At 42.5% G+C, this 22,701-nt stretch overlaps 1 protein-coding gene across 1 annotated transcript in view; it reads right to left on the bottom strand.

Annotated features, from left to right (window-relative positions):
* Nucleotides 1–2,250: 2,250 nt before the first annotated feature.
* FBXW8 (F-box and WD repeat domain containing 8) overlaps nucleotides 2,251–22,701 on the bottom strand; it is a 52,621-nt gene continuing 32,170 nt past the window's right edge. The window contains exons 6-11 of the mRNA XM_075515782.1: nucleotides 21,851–22,047; nucleotides 20,144–20,353; nucleotides 9,743–9,870; nucleotides 5,702–5,875; nucleotides 3,844–3,960; nucleotides 2,251–3,129 (exon numbers count right to left, since the gene is read on the bottom strand). Of these exons, the coding sequence (XP_075371897.1) occupies nucleotides 2,985–3,129; nucleotides 3,844–3,960; nucleotides 5,702–5,875; nucleotides 9,743–9,870; nucleotides 20,144–20,353; nucleotides 21,851–22,047 (971 nt within the window). The 3' untranslated portion in view covers nucleotides 2,251–2,984. The remainder of the gene's footprint in view (nucleotides 3,130–3,843; nucleotides 3,961–5,701; nucleotides 5,876–9,742; nucleotides 9,871–20,143; nucleotides 20,354–21,850; nucleotides 22,048–22,701) is intronic.

Genomic DNA, 22,701 nt, shown 5'->3' on the forward strand with positions numbered 1-22,701 from the left:
GATGGTCACGAGCCTGGTGACCATCACGCTCTGACATAACGTGAGCCTTCACCTTCAGTCTAACCTCTGCCTGGTCAATCCACAACACTGGTCCAACATGTCCTGACTGCAGCTCCTCAACCCGAACCCCTGCCATCAGCCCCAGGCACCACCCAACACTGAAGAGATGCCCACTTCTTCAGTGGTAACCTTTCCTGTGGGATACAACAGGGGTCTGCTGAGACAAGAGTCCACCTTTGCCCCTACCTACCACAAACTGGTAGCACTAACGCGTCCCAGGGAGGCCCCAGATGGGAAATCCAAAGGTGGCGTCCATCTTCAGCAAAGATTGGATGGTGCCTCCATTCTTGCTGTTGAAGTTATTAGGGAAGAGGCTCCATGTAAATGTCACCTAACCCTGGTGAAGATGTAAACAGTCACGATTGCATTTGCTACGCTCCAGCACCCACTTCAGCACAGTATTAATGACTACCCAGTGAAGTAGGACAACATCCCTTTTCAGAAACAAAAATTAAACTCCCATCATGGATGTTCTCCAACAGCCTAAGTGCCCTCATTTGCATTATGAATGCTAGTTAAATACATACACAATCTTCTGCTGTGGTACAACCTTCCTAAATGAATTCCAGTGACAGGAAAAACAGACCAAAAAGACCACCCTCCAACCCACCCAGAGGAGCTGCATTCAGTGAGCCAACAAAATGGTGGCTGTGGGGACAGAGAATTTCTTCCTCCACTGGAGGTGATGCAAGCCTTCTAGCATCTGAGGGGTTGATGTTTGGTCCCCGAGGAATCGATGACTTGTAGAGCTTCTCTGCCTAAGCAAGCAAACACCTCTCCAAATGCAGGTGCTGCAGAGCATCCGTTTTCTAGCAGCTCAGTGACTACCACAGCCGAGGAGCCATCGGAGGCAGCCGTGCCCCAGGCAGTGCAGAAGGAGAGGGGAAGTGCAGAGGTGGACTCCAGGAAAAGGGCTCGACAGCCGTGGGCACAAGACAAGCTTATCTGCTACTTGCAGCAGAGAGATGAAGAACGAACACAACTGTCCTGAGATAATGAGGCAAGATAAGGAGAGTCAAAGTCGGAACAAGCCAAGGGCATATTGAGACGGGGCAGCAGGTCACAGCGTGGAGGGGAAGAGAGCGATGACGGGGGAAGCTCTCTCTGTTCAGCCACATCAGAAGATACAGGGCTGGAACAACCCACAAAATCATTTGTGCTACAGAAATGATTATTTATTTGACAGGTTTCAGCTGAGCTCTTGTCCAAACTACACATCTGTGACACTTCTTGCTCTTCCAAGAATGAAGGAAAGGAGCTGGCTTCCCAAAAGGGCAGAGGAAGAAAAAAAAAAAAAACCCAAAACCCCAAGCTTTATGAAAGATAAAATTTGTCAGACAGAATAACTTTGCCCCTTGCACTTGTATCAGTCCAACACGAGGAAAAAGCTGACTGTTAAAAACCAAACACATGTGAAAGTTGGCCGAGAGGTCATGGAAAACCAGCCCAAGCCAAAGACAATGACGAGCTGTGAAATACATCTCTCTCCAGGCAGGAGGAGGGCAGCACCAAGCTCTCCCAGGGCTGCCTCAGTGACTGGTTAAGTAAGGGCTGAAGTGACAGTCCAGCCAGCCCCTCTCCTGCAGGTTCGGGCACATTTCCTGCACCCCTCCCCAGCACTGTACTTTTAAATTGATTCCATTAAGCCAGCAAAAAGGTGTTAAGTTAAAACTTAACCTCAATTTAAACTTAATTTACATGGCTTTGGCTTGCACCAGTAACTTTACAAGGGCAAATCACAACCATAAAATAGTTTTAAAACAGTAAAACATATCCATGCAGGACTCGAGCTCTTGTTCGCCAAACTGGTTCTACCTCTGTCAGTGCAACTCGGGCTTAAGATAAAGTCTTTCTCCTCATTTTCACCTGAGGTAGCACATCTTACCCTTCAGCCTGGATGCTTCTCCACAGCACTAGTGGTAATTACCCAAGCAGAGGGACTGGGGCCAGTTCATCCCTTCTGTTTCATTACACCAACACGATCAATTCCCAGCTCAGAAGCGAGGACAGTGTCGGAAACCCGGGTCCCAGCCCCCTGGGGAAAACCTCCAGGTGCTGTGGAAGGGCATGATCCAGCAAAGAACATACCTGACAACCAACCTGAGACATGACAGCCTTTTGTTCCACTGCACAGGGGTTAGTTCACCCTAAAAGACCTATGAACAAAAAACCCACAAACACACGTATGTATACAATTAGAAAATATTTAATCCAGAATTTGAGAGACTTAAAAAAATAATTTATTTTAAAATAATTTTGATGTGTGTGGCCTGCTGAGTTTCCAAGCACCTAGCCTGGCCAACGCCAACCCTCCCCTCCCTCTCTCCATCATACTCCCCTCTCCCCACTTTTTGTGCATGGTCCTGTTCCTAGACACATTCCGATGTGCTCCAAGGAAAAGAAGAATGAGCAGCTCATTACAAGGAAAGAAATTTCAAACTCGTGGCTCAGCAAGAGGCTTTTTCCAAGTCTCTGGTGGTTTTTTTTCCCCTCTCAGGATAGCATGAAGTCCTCAATGTGCTCCCAGCCTCCCACCACTTCAGCAGTTTGCCACTCGGGGCTCTCGCTTCCTGACCATGTCCTCTGCCAAGACGGGATCAGCAGCATTCTTCCCACAAGCAGCAGGAAGGAACATTTTTGTTTACACTGCAGCGTACTGTTCCCTTTCACTCTTCAGTTCCTCTGTTCTACCATAGTGGACCTTTGAACATTCACGCAGCAATGTATTTTAGTGACATGCTCGAGGGCAGCCATACTCTCTCTTCTGGTTCATATCCCCAAGTTTTCAGCAAATGCTCAGCCCACTTGATGTACCTGCAGCCAACGCCGTCTTTCTGGCGCTTGTCCCGTGTGGGTCTCCTTTTTGCCTTTGGCCATGTACTTGGCAGAGGGCTGGCCCACAGAAGCCAAGTAAAGTGAGTTACCTAAATGTTATCATAGGGAACTGCAAGGCCAATGTTGTAGTTGTAACCAGTCACTTCATCGTAGGAAGAGCGACAAATAGGAAGGACGCTTTCTACAGCCAACTGGTCCACTGAGAACTCGTAGGCATAAATGATTCCTCGATGCCTGTACAAAACACAACCAGGACACACCGTTTTACCGTAATTATATACTTCAACAGGGGAAACGAACAAAGTTAGAGATTGCCGTAAAGGATGAAAATTCGATGCTTCAGAAGCTGAATATAAAAACCCATCCCTTCTGCACTAGGGCTGTCTGTGCAGTTTTAACAGAGAAAACTCCCTCCTGCCTCCTTCCAGGGACCCCACCAGGCCCTGGAATGAACGGTGAATCATTCACGTTAGCACTGCAGACACATGACTGTCATCTGCTGAAACATTTCTAATCTATTCAGGAAGGGGGAAGATAAGTACACTGTAGTTTGATAGTTCAATTAGATATGCTAACAGCCATCTGAGATGCAAATACCAAAACCTGGAGTTTAAATACCAGTAGTTTTCCTTTAGGAGGAGATATCATTACTAATATTTAGAGCAAGGAAAAAGCTGCATTCCCTGTCTGGCTTCAGTGGCCTTTACATTCCCCTGCTGAAAAAGAAATGCTTTTTTTTTTTGTGCTCAGAAGTAAATGAAGAGCCAATTCATCAATGGTTTTGAAAGCCTTATCTTTAAACTTTATTTTATTTTTTTAGATGCTATACCTTCTCTATTACTGCTCTGCACCATGACTCAGGCGCTTAGTGTGCCATTTTAAAAATATAACAACAACGCAGATCTTCGCAGTGCCAAAAATCCTACCCTTCAGAGCTGGCTTACTCACTTGCGGTGCGCAGTAAGGTCATCGTCTGTGATGCTGGCGCCTCGGGGAGTTTTCTCATCAGGGATGTTTGCAGTGATAAGGCTATGAGAATTAAACCATACATGGCGGACTGGATGTCTGAAAAATAACCCACAGCACTGGGTGAGATGCCACCTGCATTAGACTCCTCAAATCCCAGTGCAGTAAAGGAATCGCTCTGGATTAAACAGAATTCATTTAAATCAGCGCCCCCTCTATGGCCAGAGGCTGGGAACCTGCACCTTTGGCTCTTCCCCTGTCTGGAGCAGATAAACACAGCTTTTATCCCCATCTAGTGGGCTGTTACCAGAACACACGTGGAGGCCAGAAAATATTTTAGACACTTGGCAGCACGCAGGCTGCAAGGGATCCAGGCTGCCTGCTTGCTTTGCTGCTTTAAAGACTGCAGCAGCAGCACGCTCCTGGGAAGAGCAGGATGCTTCCCAGAATGAAGGATGGGGACAGCCAGGGCCCCCACACTCCCAAGCCCTGAGCTATGGCTGATTTAGAAATGCACTATACGGCACAAGCTAAGAGGTCTGGTCTTCATTCCTTTTCCTCTCACTGGTGAATAAACTAACCCTGAACCACTGTAAACAGCATTTACTGTTCAAGTAGGAGTAAATTATCTTCTCAGATTAAAACAGCTCATCTCCATGACCCTAACGTGTCTCCTGTCATGTCCTTTAGCTTCTGCCCTTGCTTTCTATTCATGACACCGGGCTGTAGGCATGGATAACAACACACACACCTTCTTATCTATGAAGGCCTTTTTGATTGAAGTCATCCCTTTTGATTCCTATATAGATTAAACAGTATTTTAAGTGTTTAACCTAATGGTTTCACTTTTAGTCCAAAGCTCAGATCTGCACTGCCTGCCCTCCTTCTTGGCATGCTCATAAGTGCTGCTCCAGCAGACAATCAACGCAATATTGTCCTTAATGCATCAGCTGCATCACAACGGGCTTTATAATTCACAGGGTCAAAAGAGAAGGAGATACCTGCTATTAATCAATGACAACGCCAACTTGAACTTCTCTGACTGTCAATACCTCATCTAGCTCCTCTTTGAGGAAGATGCATTAAAAAAAAAAAATCAGGATTTATCTGTTCATTTTATTTAGGGTATCACTCAGACTTACAAGGGGCTAAATCCCTGAGGTCTTCATTCAGACAAAGCTAACTCCCTGGGAATTGTGCCTTGATCAGGAAATCACAATTTGCCTGTAGCAACTAACAGTCTCCTGTCAACTCCAGGATACTGATCTCTGCTTGTACTTTCAGTACTGTACTTCTCGTGCTTTCAGTACAAACTGGTATTTTAATATTTAAATGAGTTTAAATACCAGCCTGGCTTTGATCGTTACCACTAAGGGAATGTGTGAATGAGGTGAACAGAAACACAGGTATTGGGTAAAGTACGATAGAGACAGCCAGAACCAGTCATTCTGAAGACAACAGCCAGGAGTCCAGCATTTTAAATCCAAGGTTCAATAAAGTAAATACTGGTTGGGGATGGGGCAGGGAGAAGACACTACTGAACTTCATGGAAAATCCAGGGGAAACAATTTCCACGCTCCCTTATGTCGACTGAAGCACTCTTCTTAACTAATGAGTAAAAAACCTACAACAGCTAAAGGGCACACAGAGAAACAAGCACAAGACTCCAGGTGGGGAGGCAATCTGTTCCCAAGTCACATGAAAACTAAACAGAACTCTCAGAAGCTTTAGAGATGGGCATGTTATCATTTTGGTCCTGGATCATCCCATTCCCACATTCCTCCCGTCAGCCAGATCCGATAAACACCCTTGCAATAGGGCCCCACGCTGACAAAATTACCTGGCATGCATTTCCCAGAGTTTGGTGCCCATCCGTTGGTCCCACACACAGACCAAGCCCTCTTCTCCTCCACTGACGATCTTCCAGTCATCCATCTGGACCGCAGACACTCCTAACTGGTGGGCATAGAGGGAGCACAAAGATTCGCTTTTGCGGAGATCGAATACCCTGACCCTAAACGAAAGCAAATGAAGAACAGAGATAAAAAGAGCTGTGGATCTGCAGCCTGTGGGTTCTGAGAGCACAAAGTACTTTTGGGGTTATGCAAATGTGTCTAGGACAGCAGTAGTCCCACAGCCACTACAGGGCAGGAATCCAATATGGTTGACACTTTCCACCACCGAATTTTCACTCTGACTTCTATTATCAAAGATTTTTTTTGAGGCAGACTTCTCCCACCATACAGGACCTCTCTGTCTCTTTACAAGTCCTAGGTGATAGAAAATGTAAGTGAAATTTGGAGAAAGGTCCTTTATCTGTGCCTCCCACAATGTTAGCAATGCCTTGAGGCATAAAGTACCGTGTTTCGGGGATACTGCTGACACATCCTACCCCTTGATACCTAACCCACGTCCACTATGGCCAAGGGGTAATATTATTATGAGGATCCAAGAAAAGGACTATTATTACAAAGACTTAGGAAGAGACTAAATGCGTGGCAATTCAAAAGACAAGTCAAGGGAATTATAGGTTTATACGCTTGAGTTAATCACCACTATTGAAACAAAGCTGTCCACAAGCACCCAGCAATCAACACCTCTTCTGATTTCAAAAACGCAACTACTGACTGCAGCTTTTAGGTACATCTGGTTTTCAGAAATTATTGATTACTCAGACAAGGCGTTTTGAAGAGAAACATCTCGAAGACTCGGCTAGGAGCAGAACTGTAGAAAAAGAGCTTATTATTTCAACCACCGCAACAAGTCCACAAAACCAGTTAAAGGTAATGGTATTAAGTTTTAAACCCAGCACACATCACAAAGGAGTATGGGTTTTGATCCTTATGTACCAAGATTAAGAGATAAAGCAAAGTACGTAAGCGAATTAAAAAAAAATGCAGCAAGTGAAAACAGAAGTAAAGGGGAAATACTGATCTCAGATTTGAAAAGAAGCCAGAGAAAGTTCCTCCCAGCTGATGGCTATCGAGAATGAAACCATCAGGTACACATTAATTCCAGAAAAGGCCAAAACACACTTGTTCCAACACATTAACTGTACTTTATTCCATACCCCTGCTACGATCCTAATGGTGTTGCAAGTCTTTCCTTTTCCTTTCTCAAATGGAGACTGCATCATACGATTTTACAAATAACACATTTCAGCAACCGAAATAAAAGGCAAAAGAACAGTCCAAAACTCCAACAGAGCAACATCCATCTGACATGCAGACAAACATGCTGGAACAGAGCGAGGAGCACGCTTTGTGCGGCTCCGCAGTCACCCTTAGGAAAACCCCATCACAACAGTTGCTGACGGTGAAAAGGACTTCTTGCTTTCTCCAACTCCAGCAGAGAGAAGCTTTGGCTACATATTAGAGCTATGCTTTGGGTTAGGATGGGATATTTTGGAAGTGTTCACACCCGGCGCTCTCCCTGTCTTACTGCATGTGTTCTGCACGGCAATCAAAGTTTCTTCTGTTTGGTAAGCACAGCTGGAAACGAAGATCTGACTGCATCCTGGTTATTTCATTAGCAAGGGCCCAGGTTTCAGGCAGGTGTCCGTTCTGGCACACCCTTGGAAGAATTAGAGGCACACTTGAGTTGTTTAGATGTGCTTAAAAAAAAAAAATGTGAAAAGCATTTTGCAAATCCAATGTGATGCCCTAATGCAGACCTGGCATGGCCTCCATCTCCTGCCTCAACAGCTGGGCTCAGTGGGAGCACATCAGATTCTCCCGAGTTCAAGGGAGCTGTAAGGAAGGTGTTCTCGTGACCAGACTTTGACTCTCCTGTTAGACTATCTTAGAAGTAAGCTCTCTTGCCGTTAGGAGAGCATGGAATACATGTTTTGATCCACACTTTTCAGCAATGGTATACACTGGGCTTGCCATATGTTTGCTTCCACAATGCTATTCACCATAGAATCATTAAGGTTGGAAAAGACCTCTAGGACCATCTAGTCCAACCGTCAGCCCAACACCTCCATGCCTACTAAACCATGTCCTGAAGTGCCACATCTACATGTTTTCTGAACTCCTCCAGGGATGGTGACTCCACCACCTCTCTGGGCAGCCTGTTCCAATGCTTGGCCACCCTTTCAGTAAAGGTGTTTTTCCTAATATCCAATCTAAAACCAATCTTGATGGGACCATCTTAGGTTCCATCAAGATTGAAGGCTGCTGTTGTGCAGTGCATCAGCACATGCTCCCTCTTATCACATCTCTTGCCAGTGTGAAGCACAGCTAAGTAATCAAATACACCAGCAATGCTTCCAGAGTATTTTTTGACTGAAGGAGATTTTATAGGCCCTACCAAAAACATTTCACTTCAACAGGGTGGTCTGTGTTACTTTTCAAAATCATGGCTTTGAATAAAAGAATAGCATATACCAGTAAAATTGTGGAAGTGCTATATTTAAGTCCAGCAATACATTTCCCCACTGGCCATCAGCAGTTTGAACTCACGTGGCGAGGTCCCTGTCTAGTGCACTTGCTCTGCAACAGGGCTATGGAGGTTCAAGCCCCATCCCACCTGTGGATGCCCAGCACTTAGCAATACCCTCCACGCAGCACCACATGAGGAACTGACCTCTGATACACACATGGTCTTGTCTCCCGGATGCCAAACTTATTTGCTGAACTATTGATTCCTAACTCCTTGCTATTTTAGTGATGGCCAATCCCTGAACTCAGTCAATGCTTGAGCCGAAAAACTGGAAAGCTTTCTGGAGGGGAAAGGGCACAGACATTTACTCTAGTATGAAGGGAGTAAATTTCAATCTCACTTAAGGGATATCAACTTTATCTACTCTCCCATCATTGTGCAAGAGATCAAAATTGGAGGTAGTTTTACTGGGGTGCTTTGGAAAATCAATTATCTGCTCTTAGAGGAAAAAAAACTCCCAAGGATTCAATTACACGTGTCGAACTTCAGATATTTCCTTTATTCTCTTTTCTGAGAAAGTGTGAGGTTTGCTTGCGCTGCCTATTCACTGAGAAGGAAAAAAAGCTGTTTGACAAAATAATCATTTTTGCAAGCTGCTGCACTGGCGGGACAGAGGTCTGGGATTTGGCAAAGGGAAGTATCCGCCTTACAATCTGATACCCACCACCACACCAGACCACCACCTGCAGCCTGATGCCCAGTGCAGAAAGGAGGAGGGAAGGAACAGGGAGCCATTAGAGACTGGCTCCTCGCCATCCCACATCTCCTTTGGTGCACTGGATCAGACCCCACAAATAACTAGCCAAAAAAAGAAAATCTAAAAATTGGACTCAAAGGGTCTTTTTAAGCACTTTAATCCTTTCGCACTGACTGTTCCCAGCGCGTCCATTCCTGGCACCAGATATTGTGCTGGGAAAATCCTACTCCCCAAGCCAAGGAGTTAAAGAGAAAGCTGCTAATCAGCTAAATAGAAGCTGGAATCTGTTCATATGAAAGTCTCTTTTTTTTTTTTGTCACCTGAGGGACATCACAGTGTTCCGAAATACACTCTTGACATCATTTGGCAGACGGACTCATCTCATCCTACATGATTCATCCCTTAGGTTATTTTTTTAATATCAGAAAGTGAGCTTTTAAATGCCAAACTAATTTTGCGGGTGGTGGTGGGGAAGTGGAAGATATTCCAAGTGGTCTCGCTGGGCTGTACACCAACTGCGTCCACCAAATGGCTTAAAAAGAAAGTCTTCCCATGGAGCTTTCTGAAACAAAGCAAACTGGCAGCCACATCCAACTATTACCTAATATTTTGTTCCTGAAGTTCATGCAGGCTGCATTTGAAACATTAGAGGAGAAACAAATTCTAGCAGGTCCAGATGTAGGACAGCAGGACAGGAAGTAAGCTAATTTGAGATGGGTTACAGCTCTTGGTAGTACCTACCTTCTGTCTTTATTGCCTGTAACAAGCATGTTTGGAGGACTGTTCTGGAGGTTGACACAGGTAAAGTCACCTATCGAGTTGCCCATCTTCTTCAGACACTGACTCGTTTCCAGATTGTAAAGAAGAATCTGGCAGAAAGAGAAGAAACACTGGCTAAATGTAGCATGAGCACAACAACTACATTTTGCTGCAGCATGAAGCAGAGCAGAGCTATTACCATCAGAGATGGTTTGCAGGACTCGTTTCTCAATATGCTAATACATAACCAAGATATAGTTCTATCCCTATTAAGAAGGGCAACACCACCCTCAGAAATAAGGAAATCAAGTTTCACAATGGAATCCATCAAGAAGCAGGGATGCAAGGCTCTTGCCAACCAGTATCAGACAGGCATAGCTCTCAGGCAGGCAAAGCAAGCCACACAGATTTTCTCCAGGTCAAATTTTTAAGGCTTACATGGAAAAGCAAATAGTTTCTTCATCAATTTTAATATTTGAAAGAGTAGTAAAAGTAAACAGAATCAACATTTAGAAGGTTTAGACAGATGGACTGTGCAAAAAAGATTCAATCAAATACAGCAAAAATTGAAGAACAGAACTCAACACTGACTCAGCGCTGACAGGCCCTGCTGATAGCTTTTGTACAGATCATGCGGCAGAAACAGATTAAGAGAAATATTACAGCTGAAGTGGCAGTTCAGATGGGAAAGGAATAAAAACAACTCTGATTTTAAGCAACATCCAAGATGATTCGACCAGAGACTGGAAGAGAGGTATGAGTTGTTTCCCGTCTGTTCACCCTCCTCTCCTTTGCGCAGCAATCAGTTTAATCACAGTCTTTAATTCAGTCTTTCCTGTGGGGCCAGAGGAGATTTCTCTATTTGGGCCTTTCAATTTAGGAGAGAAAGTATTTTTAGAAACAGAAGAATGTACTGGTCAAAGCCCAGTGGAGCTCAGCACCTGGTCTTACGTGATTTCATAAACATTATTAAATTTCATGGTGATGCTCCTTTAATTTAAAAGAAACCTGTGACCATGAAAAGAGTAACGGTAGTTAAAACATCAGAAAAAAAAAAACTTATGGCTTCCATGGCAACATCAGCATGGCTATGTCAAAGTCACATCAATATTCTTAACTTCTACTTTTCTGATCATATCCACATGCAGCTTAATAAATATTACACTATCTGTACATATTATTTCAACATTTGCCAGAACAGCGATAGTGATGCTGCCTGGCCTTTTACTTCCCATCTGTGCAATTTAGTAAGCATCTGAAAGGTCAAATTAAGAGAGCAGGAGGGGATCGTTTTGTGATGGATGCCTCTAGGTAACACAAGCGAAGCTTCAAAAATCTCTAGGAATACTGCAAAGAAAGGCAGAGAATTTGCAGGTTTCCTCCACCTGCCATTTCTCCCAACTAAAGAGCAGGCACAGTTTTATTCAGACATATTATCAGCTCCTTATTAGAACCAACACATTCATACCTGACTTCCTCAATTGTTTACAGTATTTATAACCTCCCAACTAGTTCCCTTTCCCAGCCTTGTCTTTGTGAAGCTATCTGCCTCAAATACCAGTCTTTAGCATGTAATTTTTCATCCTTAAGGCCCAAAAAACCAAAGCAATTTTACCCAAGCTCTGTAAAGCAAGGAAGACTCTACCTTTGCAGGGAGACTTAGGACATAAGAGTTGCTAAAATATTAATTTAAACTTCCATACCTATGGAAAAGTTGATACAAACTGCAAGAAAATGTTAGTCTTCAAGGTAAAGACCAATTTACAGCCTGTTCTCACTTGTAGCACAGCTTCCAACAGCTCACTAACCAAACCCCGAGATAATGACATTCTGGCAAAGGTACTTTGCACAGTTTTCAGTGCAAAGGAAATTAATATCTGTGCCTGGCAACCAAATTTCTCCTTGGAAAGTTCTGAACAAAAGAGAGAGTCAATAAACTGCTGAATTCAACTTACGAACAATAAACGATCGGGTCAACAGCAACGTATTCCAGCTCCCAGTTGAGCCTCTGAACCAGCCTTTCCCAGCTGTACGTTAAAACTCTGGAGAGGAGAGGGCCAAATGCTGCTTTCTCAAAAGTCCCCTGGGGCTAATACTTAAAGTGAACATCCATAAACTATTAATTTATCTAAATGACCATAGCTCCCATCTATCCTATAAATATATGATACATACTTGAAAATTCAGTTATGGCCATGAAAGACTATAATGAAAAATTGCTTCCGCATAGCATTTAAAGATTCCCCTGTTTTACATCGGAGCAAATATTACATATTGTCCTGCTTGCAGTCTCAGTTTTAGACCTGTGGCAATCCTCATATGTAGGTAGCACCAGCCGAAAAATTATTTATTTCTCCTCGCATAATTTGTAGATGGCCACCAATTTAAAGCGTTTGCATCTAAGAAAGAGAATCTGTAAAAAAATAAAGGTTCAGATCCACAAAACTGGAAGAAAAGCTTTTGTCTTATCTTCTCCTAGCCCCTCCAATTCCTTCTCTTCTCACGTCAGTCTCCATTCTTTTAAAGACTGTTGGGCTGTGGTTTTTTAAATTTTATAATACACGTGTGCATTTCTAGCCAATTAGCCTTATCATTGGAAGAAGGATTCTCTTTGTGACTTTCAGTATCCAGGTTTTACCTATCTTTAATTCATCTCCTGTCTTCAGCAATTTTACGGTCTGCAAATGAATTTCAAAACCTTATCCTGACAAACCGATAGGTAAAGAAACAAAAAGAACTCAGAATGCTTTTTTAAGTCTGAATAATAATTCCTTGAAGACATGGGTTTTAAAAGCATACTGATAACAATTTTGAAGTTGCTAGAACACTTCTGATGAGCTCTCCTATAATATCCCAAGGCAGCAAGGATTTTCTTTACAAAGGCCAAGGAGAAAGAATGAAAATACCTGGTCAATAGGGACTTGAAATAAGGGCCTATATGTTAAAGGGCAGATAAAGCGTAAGATCTTTAGGAGGTTTATAATCCTATAATGCACGCTGCAAAGGGATTACCCTTTTAAAGATATTTATAATCCTATAATGGACACCCAAGACCAGTGACCTAATAGGTACCGAACTGAAGGTAAGTGAACCAAGAGCATTTGGGTGTGAAATGAAGTACCCTGGGATAACACACTAACGAGCATCCCTTCCCCCAGTGGGCCTTCGGGGACACAAGGGAGGAAAAGCATTAAATACTCTGTGCAGATGTATCAGGATCTAACGCACAAAATAAAAAGTGTTACCTATTAACATTGTTCAAATGAAAAAGTCTAAGTTATTGGATAAGAGCCAAGCAATCTCCCAGAATGCTTAATAATTCAACAAGCCAGAAATAGCCAGAGTACCTTTACCATTATGTTTAGTTAAAGACCACAGAGATTAGAAAACACATTATCCATCTCAGAGGCGATTCTTTCCATGTTACAAGTCCCTTAACGACCTTTACCATCTCTCCCTCTCTCTCTCTCTCTTTTAATAAGGCTGAGCAAATGGGACTTCATTTTATCCGACTGCCACAGACTAGTGGTATTAATTATTCATGCTCATACTCTCTCTTTTGTTAAGGCAGTGCATTAGACTAATTTCCCTCTTTACTGTGCGAGTTGGGCAAATCTCAACCTGTGGCCACTGTTCTCAGATAGATGCGCCGAGAAGCTGGCAAATTCACGAGAGCAGGCAGAGGAAGAAAGGAAAAGTTACTGTACTTCACGAAACGGCAGAGCAGTGGGTACCGGGAACTCTTTAAATGCTCTCCAAGAACTCACGAAAGAAGACAAAGTTAATTCACAAAGAACTAAAGTCCCTGTAGCCAGAATAGCTAAGCTGTGAGCCTTGTTACATCTTGCAGCTAAGCGAGGTCAAGCGTGGTCGATGTACTCCGGTTGAGATACTTCCAAGAAAAACCAAGGAACTGAAGGAAATGCTGTTGATGGAACTCGTCCATGCATGTCCAATACCCCAGCAGGTGTTTTGGGATCCTGTGTTGTTCGAGATGTCTTTTTTGGATGGAACATTAAAACAACAAATCCCCAAGCACTTGTTATCAAAGAGCCTGTGGTACTTTCAACAAGACCAGGGGTGTTCAACCCACTGTCCTGGCTGAAAGCCAGCAGACAACTGCTTTGTGAAATAGCTAGTTTCCCTCTGCAATCGCATTTCTGCTTCTTGTCAAAAGTTACCGCATCTCACGGCTAGTAAAAACCGAGCTGTCTCTCAGAATTGGGCGAAGCACTCTGTATACAACAGTGTATTTAGTTCTTATTTGGATGAAGTCTTGAACAGAGTATCATAAATATTAGCAAAACGTATACTGTAAAACCGCACTCAAATCCGACATCCTTTTTCTTACTGAATAACACACAGGATGCATTAAAGAACCACTTTCTCAGAAAGAACCGTCTAGGATAGAGGTTTCTAACTGTCATTTTAGAGACAGAGGATCAAAATAAAAAACCCGAGTTGCTCAAAGAGGCAAAGGAACAAGCAGCAAGATTGGGAACAGAATTTGCATTTATTTTCAGATTATGTTTCTCCCCTTTTCCTTCTGCCCATCCCTCTGCCAACCAGAAAAAACATCGCCTGAATACACACAAATATTGCCAACAAAAGAAAGGGTCGTGAAATTTCAAGTCCACCACGAATAAAAAGGGATCTGGTTTTTGCTCAGGTCAAAACCATTCAATTCAAATGGTATCTACAAAAGCGATAAGGCTATTTCATATGCCTTTGCAGCAGAAGTCATCAAATTAAGTACAACATATGGTACACACTGCTGCAAGTTTGAATTTTATTTCTAAAGGGATGTGGAAAAAGAATATTTTCAAAGTTTACAAGCCTCAGGGGCACAGTTTCCCAGTGCAAATGTATTGAATTGCCTACTGTAAATATGGCACATAACACTGCAGCAACAACAAAAACATCTGACTATTAACAAATGCAGGGTCAGCATATTGATACTTGTACACAGAGGTAAGTGTTCTGGCTCCATAAATTTAAAGATGAGCTAAGATTTAAAAGGAGCAGCTGAGGGAGACAGACAGACAATCAGAGAGAAAGAAAAAAAAAAAAAAAAAAGAGTAAATCATACACAAAACAGCTAGTAAAAAAAAAATTTAAAAAGCAGTTAATATACATGAATAATGGATGTTTGATTTAAAAGCAGTTTACTCCAATATGATGTAATTTTTGACAATCAGCCAGAGAGACTATTTTGCAAGCTCTTGCCAGATATAAGTCATTGTGTAAGGCTGGTAACACAACGGTTTCTCCGAGCATGTGGAAAATTGACTTTCATGCCATCCTAAAGGTGACTTTACGCTGGCAAACGAGAACTCCTATTTCGCATGCGCTGAGCTGCACCAAGCAGCCTCAAGCAATGCTTAAAGACCCACACACAGGACTGCAAAAATAACAGAGTCTAAACATCTTGCAGCAAATCCAGCAGCAAAAAAAGCCAGCCGTACACACTACCCGGTCCTCCAAGTATCCTCACCTGCCGTAAGAGTTACACATGAAGCTGAAGACGAGCGTAGTTTGGTTTTTCCTTTCAAGTTTTCATCTGACTGGAGTTAAAAAGTAAGACTCCAAGCTGGTAGCAAGAAGCAGAGCCAAGCATCGTGCAGGCAGGCAGCGCACAAGCTTCAGCAACGCGATTCTGCCAACGCACCTGCAACCCTTGCTGTTCCAGCACTGGACCCTGCCCGAGGCCGGGCTGCCAGCGGCCGGGACTCTGCCAGCCTTGATGGGCTTGTGATGTGGACAGATGTCTGCTAGGACCTGGAATGAGGTCACCAGCCTCATTTGACTTGTGGCTGAAGACCGATCTAAGAGTTCAGGTACCCAGAGAGGACAGGAGATTGTATTTACCTACTGAACTACCCACGCACTGAAAAAACAAGCCCTAGCCCAGAAACACATTTTCCCTAACCTAAGGATAGGACAGGGAAAAGGAAGGCAAGGTAATTCTCAAAAACTGAATGAATTCTCTTGGTTTCATAGATTACCACCTTGAATACTCATGGCACATCCTAGCAGCTATATTTTCAAAACCTGAGACACTTCCCTAAGCAGCTGTCCCAATTTTGACATATTTACATTAATGTACAAATAGGGGAAAAAAAGCAGAACGTCATTAACATTAGCCAATACAAAAGGGTGGGTTTTTTTTTTTTTTTTTTAACTTGCAGTATTATTTCTGGTCATTTACAAATGCAGAAAAACCAAGATGGATGATTGTTACTTTTCAGCAAGAAAGGGGTTAACCGATACATCATGCAAAATTTAGGTAAGGAAAACTTCTGTTCTCTCTGCTGGACTGTATTTCTTGCAGTGCCTGACTTACAAGTTACACAGTTCAGATCCTCAGAAAGAGTTCTGTCTCTCCTACATGATACCAAAGAGTTTATAAAGAAAAAGGTATTTAAAACACCTTTCACCTTCAGAGATCTGCTAGCACTCTACAGTCCTACAGCTCCCCAAAGAGAAACGTTTGGGCAAGTCCCATATGTTCAAATTCAGTCACCAGTAAGACCTGCCCTTCTACTGGTATGAAAACAAGAGTTCATAAAGATCAATTTATTGAAAACTGGACTATTTACAAGGGCCACAGCAGTTAACAAAACTGAAAAGACCTCACATTTTTTAAACAAGAAAAATCAAGATAAAAAATGTGAAGTCTTTGGAACTCCACGAGAACTGGAGACGTTACAACATCAGAAGAGACAATGCAAGCTTACCAGTTAACAAAGAGGAGGATTTCAGTTAAAATAAGGTGCAAGAAAGATGTAAAGGCTTATATAAAGCAGCTATGACCTAAACACATCATCCAAGAGAGACTGTAGAGCATGAAATTCAATTGAAAGGATTATTTCAAATTTCTTTTTCACTTACTATTAGTTCATAACATCCATTGCAAGTGGTTAATTCTACTGGATACACTCACATTAGCAAGCAGCAGCAGAACTCTGTGGAAACATTAAATACAGGAGCAAAACTAGGCAGTATTTCAACCGCTGATGAGAAGAGACAGGTGATGTTGAACGCCATTCATCAAGTACAAGCCAATCCCCAGCTCAAAACAGATGAAAAAGTGACAGCATAACAAACAACTCCCAAGACATCTGATCTCAACATATCCAGCCTTCTGTTTCTAAGTCGGAGGCTCTAAAATCATTACCGTCCTCCCTTCACTCCTCTCTTCCCCGTCTACCTGTTCTGAAATAAGGTTCAAATTTGTGCACAAAGCAACCAAGACCACAGAGGTACTCTGAACTGCGTCTTATAATGCATGTAATAAACAGAGTTCTTCAGCTGCATGAGTGCAAAAGAAAATTCTCCTGCATGCTATATGAAGTTTCTTTGGTGGAAAAACACCCCCAAAATCCTCCCAGATTATCTTCTATCACCAAGAACTGTGAATATGTTAAAAAATTTCAACTAAATTTTAAATACAGGAGAAAGGTGGGCTTGGTGTCTCCCCCCCCCCGAGAATAAAGCACCTATAAATTTCATAGAAATAATCCACAAGCAGGAGAGAGCTCACCTGAAGCTACAGTAGGAGACCAGACTTACTTGACAGCAGACCGTCCATTCGGGGAAGCTTATAAATATACCAGCTAGGAGAAAAGCTTCAGTCAGATCCTACAACCAGCGAGATAATTGCATCAGAAATCAGATGATGTTAATCCTGACAGTTATAGTGCTACCTGTTTGACAGGTTTATATCCTGACATGAAGAGGACCAAAGCCAGCTCTAGTTTAAATCTGTGGCTTTAATTTTACATACAGTGCTCAAACCCCAAATTCAAGCATGTGAATGCCAAGACTTTGCGATGCTGCTGCAGCATCGTGATCACAGGTCTCCAAACTGCATGACACAGGGTAATGTGTCTTTCACTAGACACCATCCTTCAAGGCACGTCCACTGGATGTCAGGAGCACCACTTTAGGCTGAAAGGGAAAGCCAGGGTCAGAGTTTTCCCTGTGGTTCATTATCTGGTCTACATTATTAGCCATGTACGAGCCTAGATGGGAACACAGATCTCAGTATTTCAAGAATTTGGAATTTAAGGAAAAGAGTACATTCCACGTTGAGTTAATACAGCTGAAATAACCCTTACTCAAGAAATTTCTCTTAGCTTAACATAAAACAAACAGCTCCAGGAGCACTAAACAGATGAACTTTTAAGATGCTTAGTAAAGTGAAAGTTGAACTTCTCACAGATGAAGCATTTATATTCTCCCCTCTCTCCTGCACGAATGTCTCTCATCTAACAGCAGGCAAGTCTATGCCACAGATTTGATGTTCTTCTTGTCTCCGAAATAAAAGTTCCTACAAAATTTATGCCTCAGATCTCTACTCTCCTGTCAAATTTGGTTAAAATTAGACAATGATTAAAAGAGAGAGGGAAAAAGATGGTCTCCCTAACTATATTTTCATCAGAAAGCAGGTTACTAGGCAGTAGCATTAGGATTGTGAGCTTACACTAAAGAAAAGAAAATATCCCTCAGGAAAAAGAAAACCCCAAACTGAGAAGAAGCACAGCTTTCCCACTACAGCAACACAGCCAGCAACAAACAGGGCTGGAATTCTTCATCATTCTGTTTCCGAGACCGAAAGCTCTCCTAAAGACAGATTGTCAACTTGTGACCAGTGTAATCAGCCAATGTGAAGTCCCTTCACGTCTGCGCGAGGCGAATAATTATCATAATAGACATTAGTAATTAATTTCCGGCGTGATGTCAGCTGGTGCGGCAATGCCAAGCAAGCGTCCTTGTCAAACACACCCCAGCCGTCTGGACGACTTCAGTCCCATCTCCCTGATTAGGATGCGCGCTGATGCACTGCTTAATACAATCTGCCATCAAATGCCAAATACTTCAGAACTAAATTAGGAAATATGTGTGGCTTTACAGAGTGACGCTCAGGGGCCTAAGTAGATTTCTCTATTCCTTTACGAGGCACAAAGGTGATCACCGATGTAATGCCCCTGAACGAGGCAATTTTACCTTCTAACCTCCCACCTCTATAGGGAAAAGAATTGGATTAGGACAGCAAAGGAATTAATAAAGACAGCATGGCCTCGCAGCATCTCTCAACCCTAGAGGTATTTATGGTGGCCTCAGCGTTTCCCTAGTGAACATGAATTTTAAGGGGAAATTAGATGCAGCTGGACACATTTATTCCTAACACAGAGGTAGTCCTAAATAAAGCTTTTCTGTTCTAGTCGCTTGCCAAAGAAAACGCTGCATTTGTACACTACAGACCACAGCTCCTTTCACCTGGCTGCTCACCTCCTGCTTCTTTCTCCACCTGCCTGAAGCACTCTCCTTACCTCTTTGCTGATAGCCCATCACATGCCTGAAGTATAACCACAAAAGAAGTTGAATAAAATTAGGGAATGGGAAAGTTAGGCGAGATGCAGGAAAGGGACAGAAACTCTTCTCAAGGCATCTGGAAACAGGTCTTTCCGCAGCCTGGTCCCTGCCCTGGAGTGGGGCTGTGTCCAGGAGCAGGCTGCTGCCACCCGCTACCTGGGATCTCAGGTAGGATTCTGAGCCCCCCCCAAATACAGTTATTTATGCTACCTATTTGGATCTGCAAGCCAAAATAGCCCCTCCTGCAAGCAAAGAAGTTTGAGAATAGCTGCATTAGAAGTATGCCTCAGCCATGAGTCTTCGGCAGGGTTACAAGAACAGTCTGGTTTTGATCTACCCTGCCACTGCTAAGATGTGCTGATAAAAGAAGCAGGCGGTGTCACAGGGGGCTTCAAACCTATGATTATCATTTAGCTTCCTTTCATACAACAGTCACACCATTCTCACCAAATTGGAAGTAACTTAGTTCAAATACTCAAATGCACAAAAAAAAGAAGCGTCCTCCTAAGACTGCACAATTGCATGTACAGGGCTTGACACGCTGCTCAGGATGCCCTCATCAGAAAGGCTGAAAGAGTTTTGGTTTTTTTGGGGTAGGGTTGTTTATTGGGGCTTTTAGTTTTTTGGAGTTTTGGGGGGGGGGTTTTGGGGTTTTTTTTGGTTTGTTTTTTTGTTTGTTTTTTTTTTTTTTTTTTTTTTTTTTTTTTTGAGATGAGTTCCCCCTAGAGGACTACTGACGCAGCATACAGCTGAATAAGCTGGGACTCACTGAGAAGCAGAGAACGCAAAGTATTTACAGTGAACCCAGTTAGCTGAACAATTATCCCTTACTTCAGCCCACTGGAAGAAAATTAATAGAGGCATCATATTTTTGCATTAAGTAAAATGTCTTCCCTCTACTGTCAAAAGCTGAATAGCAGGGAAGGAAATGGTCAGTAGCATGAACTCTTTTTTCCTTTGTTAATTATGAAGGTATAAAAATCTTACCAAAAAAAATTTAAATACCTGGTTGGGCTCATTCAATAACCAGCCAAAGGTTTTGACCCCAAAGGCTGCTTCATGAGCAGAGACATCGAGACACGTGACAGGCTGACCATAGACAGAATGGAGGATTTTGCCAGGATCTTCTGCTTTCAGGAGGTAGACAATGTCTTCTGCAACTGCTACTGTCACTGGACTCCCCGTAACATCTGGAACCAGATTAAGGAAGTTGACCTAAAAAGAGCAGACTTTTACTTTTGATTACAGCCAAAAATTCTTTTAGATCACTACTGCCACAAGCTAAACCGAACAAACTACTGACATGTGGTTATCGGCTATCTTGAATCATCCCAATTATGGATTAATTTCAGACAAAGACCAAGTATCCATTTTATTTGTGAACTTCTGCACGTTTAGCTCCTACAATGAAATCTAGCTCAGTCTTTAGAATGAGCCCATTTAAAAAACTGATCAGAACACACCAAAATGTCACATCAAAGAGAGGAGCAAGACTTAATGGACTCATTCAGATGAAGGACAGAAAGCCATAAGGTTAAAGCACACAAAGCAAATATCATGGCTAGATGTGAACACAGTGCTCCAGAAGAGGCACCACATTCATGCAACTAACACGGAATAGCTGATGCTTACCCTGAAATCATGTATATATACCCTAAATCAACAGAAAAGTCATCACATGACTCTAGGACAGCCCAAGTATCAGCTCCCCTGTCTTCTGTCACAAGACCAGAATGACGTTACTCTTCTCATTCCAGTAAATGGTTAAGACATTGCTAAAAAGTCTCATCATGGGAACAGTTTAAACTCCTTAACAGCACAGCTGATTTCTAACCCAACCTTAGAAAAGAGTGTGGTGTCCTGAGTGTCTTTCACATGTGGCAAACTGACATTTCACAGCAAGCAAGATGCAAGAGTAAAATGGATCCAACTACAATGGAGCAGGTGGTGTTCTTCTAACACTTTTATTGGGAAACCTCTTAAAAATAAACAAAATCCCCAAACATTTTAAGTATTGTAAGACTGACTTAGCCTTGAAAGAGGGGATTCATCAGGAGTGGTTTAAATCACAACTTCATACCCATTAGCTGCGCAGCAGCTTCTAGTGATAGGAGAGAAGCTGCAAGGCTCAGTTTCTTCCTAAGCACTTCCTTCCCCTTTCAAAAAAATGTTGATACTCTGAGACATAATAAAACTTCAGAGAATGGGACAGCTTTTGATTTTTAATTAAAATAGTCTCAAAACTTCAGTGACAGAAGGTGCAACCTAAAGAAGCTACGCAACTAGTTACAGCTTCACAAGTGATACCATTAGCTCGTCTGCAATATCCTGCCTCAGAATTAATCAGATAGCATCGATCTGGAATGAGACCTTGAGTTTTAGCTCCAATTCTACGTGAGAAAACTGATTTACAAAATGAGCCAACTTAGTTTGATGTTGACAAAAAAATAATTAAAAACAGCCAACCTCCTGCACCATATGGACTTCTGTTCATTTTCACTTGTAGCTTAAGCCAGCATTTCACCCTTGCTCTTCAGTGATGAAAGGCTCGTCCATTAACCTGCTTCAAAATCATAGCCTCTAGCTGATAACGCTGTTATCTAGTTCAGGCAACATTCTTGTAAGATTTTTATAAGATCCCTCTTAACCGTACCAAAAATAATTAGTGGATCTGGAGCTCCTGGAAGGAAGCTGAGTAGCCTGGACACTCACCAATTTCTGGATTTCAAACGTTTCTGTAGTTTGCCAGAATCCTTTGTCATTAGGGCTTTCCACTTTGACCTCGAAGCCAGATGCCGTTGCTACCGTTGCACTCTCTGAACCAAGAGCTAAAGCCTGTATCCTCTGATTGTGCTGGTAATGATGGACTGGCTCCCGCCCAAACATCAGGCTCCACACACTAACTGTTCCTGTATACAAAAAAAATAAACACTGTGCTTTACCTTAGTTTTTAACAAAACTTTAAAAGATCATTTAAAGATGTAAGCTTGTAAGCGTTCTAAGGGAAAAGGTTAATATACAGAAAAGAGACTGTAAGGCAGGAAACCAGGAGTTCTGGACGCTGCATAGCACCACCTAACAGGTTCAGAGGAAACTTGCCAAAATTATGGGCTCTGGCATTAGAGGCTTGTTGCTCTGTAAGTAATTCCTAATTTTTTTACTTTTAGATAACATGGTTGTCTACCTTAAGGAAGACCGCTTGAATTCTCTCACTTTGCCACATTTGGAGAAGATCAGACTTAAACGGACACCTACGTTTTTCATTCTACTAAATACTTGCCCTCAACTACCACTAAAAATAGTGAGGAAGAACCCACACTCAAATTTAAGTCACTCTGCTGCACACAAAAAAGTTTTAAAGTAAAGAATGTGAAGCTCTGCACACAACGATCAGGCCAGCGATTTTGATACCATTCTTAACAGTTTACAACCAACAGCTAAGCTCCTCCTAATCCTGATGCTCTGGAAAACCAGAAAATGCAAAAGGGTTCAGTGCTTTCAGAAAGCTAAAGAATACCAACCCCAAAGAACACAGGAGTACGAGTCAAAAGACAATACATTTG

The sequence above is a fragment of the Mycteria americana genome, chromosome 13, assembly GCF_035582795.1.
Source record: "Mycteria americana isolate JAX WOST 10 ecotype Jacksonville Zoo and Gardens chromosome 13, USCA_MyAme_1.0, whole genome shotgun sequence".
In the NCBI taxonomy this organism is placed as follows: Eukaryota; Metazoa; Chordata; class Aves; order Ciconiiformes; family Ciconiidae; genus Mycteria; species Mycteria americana.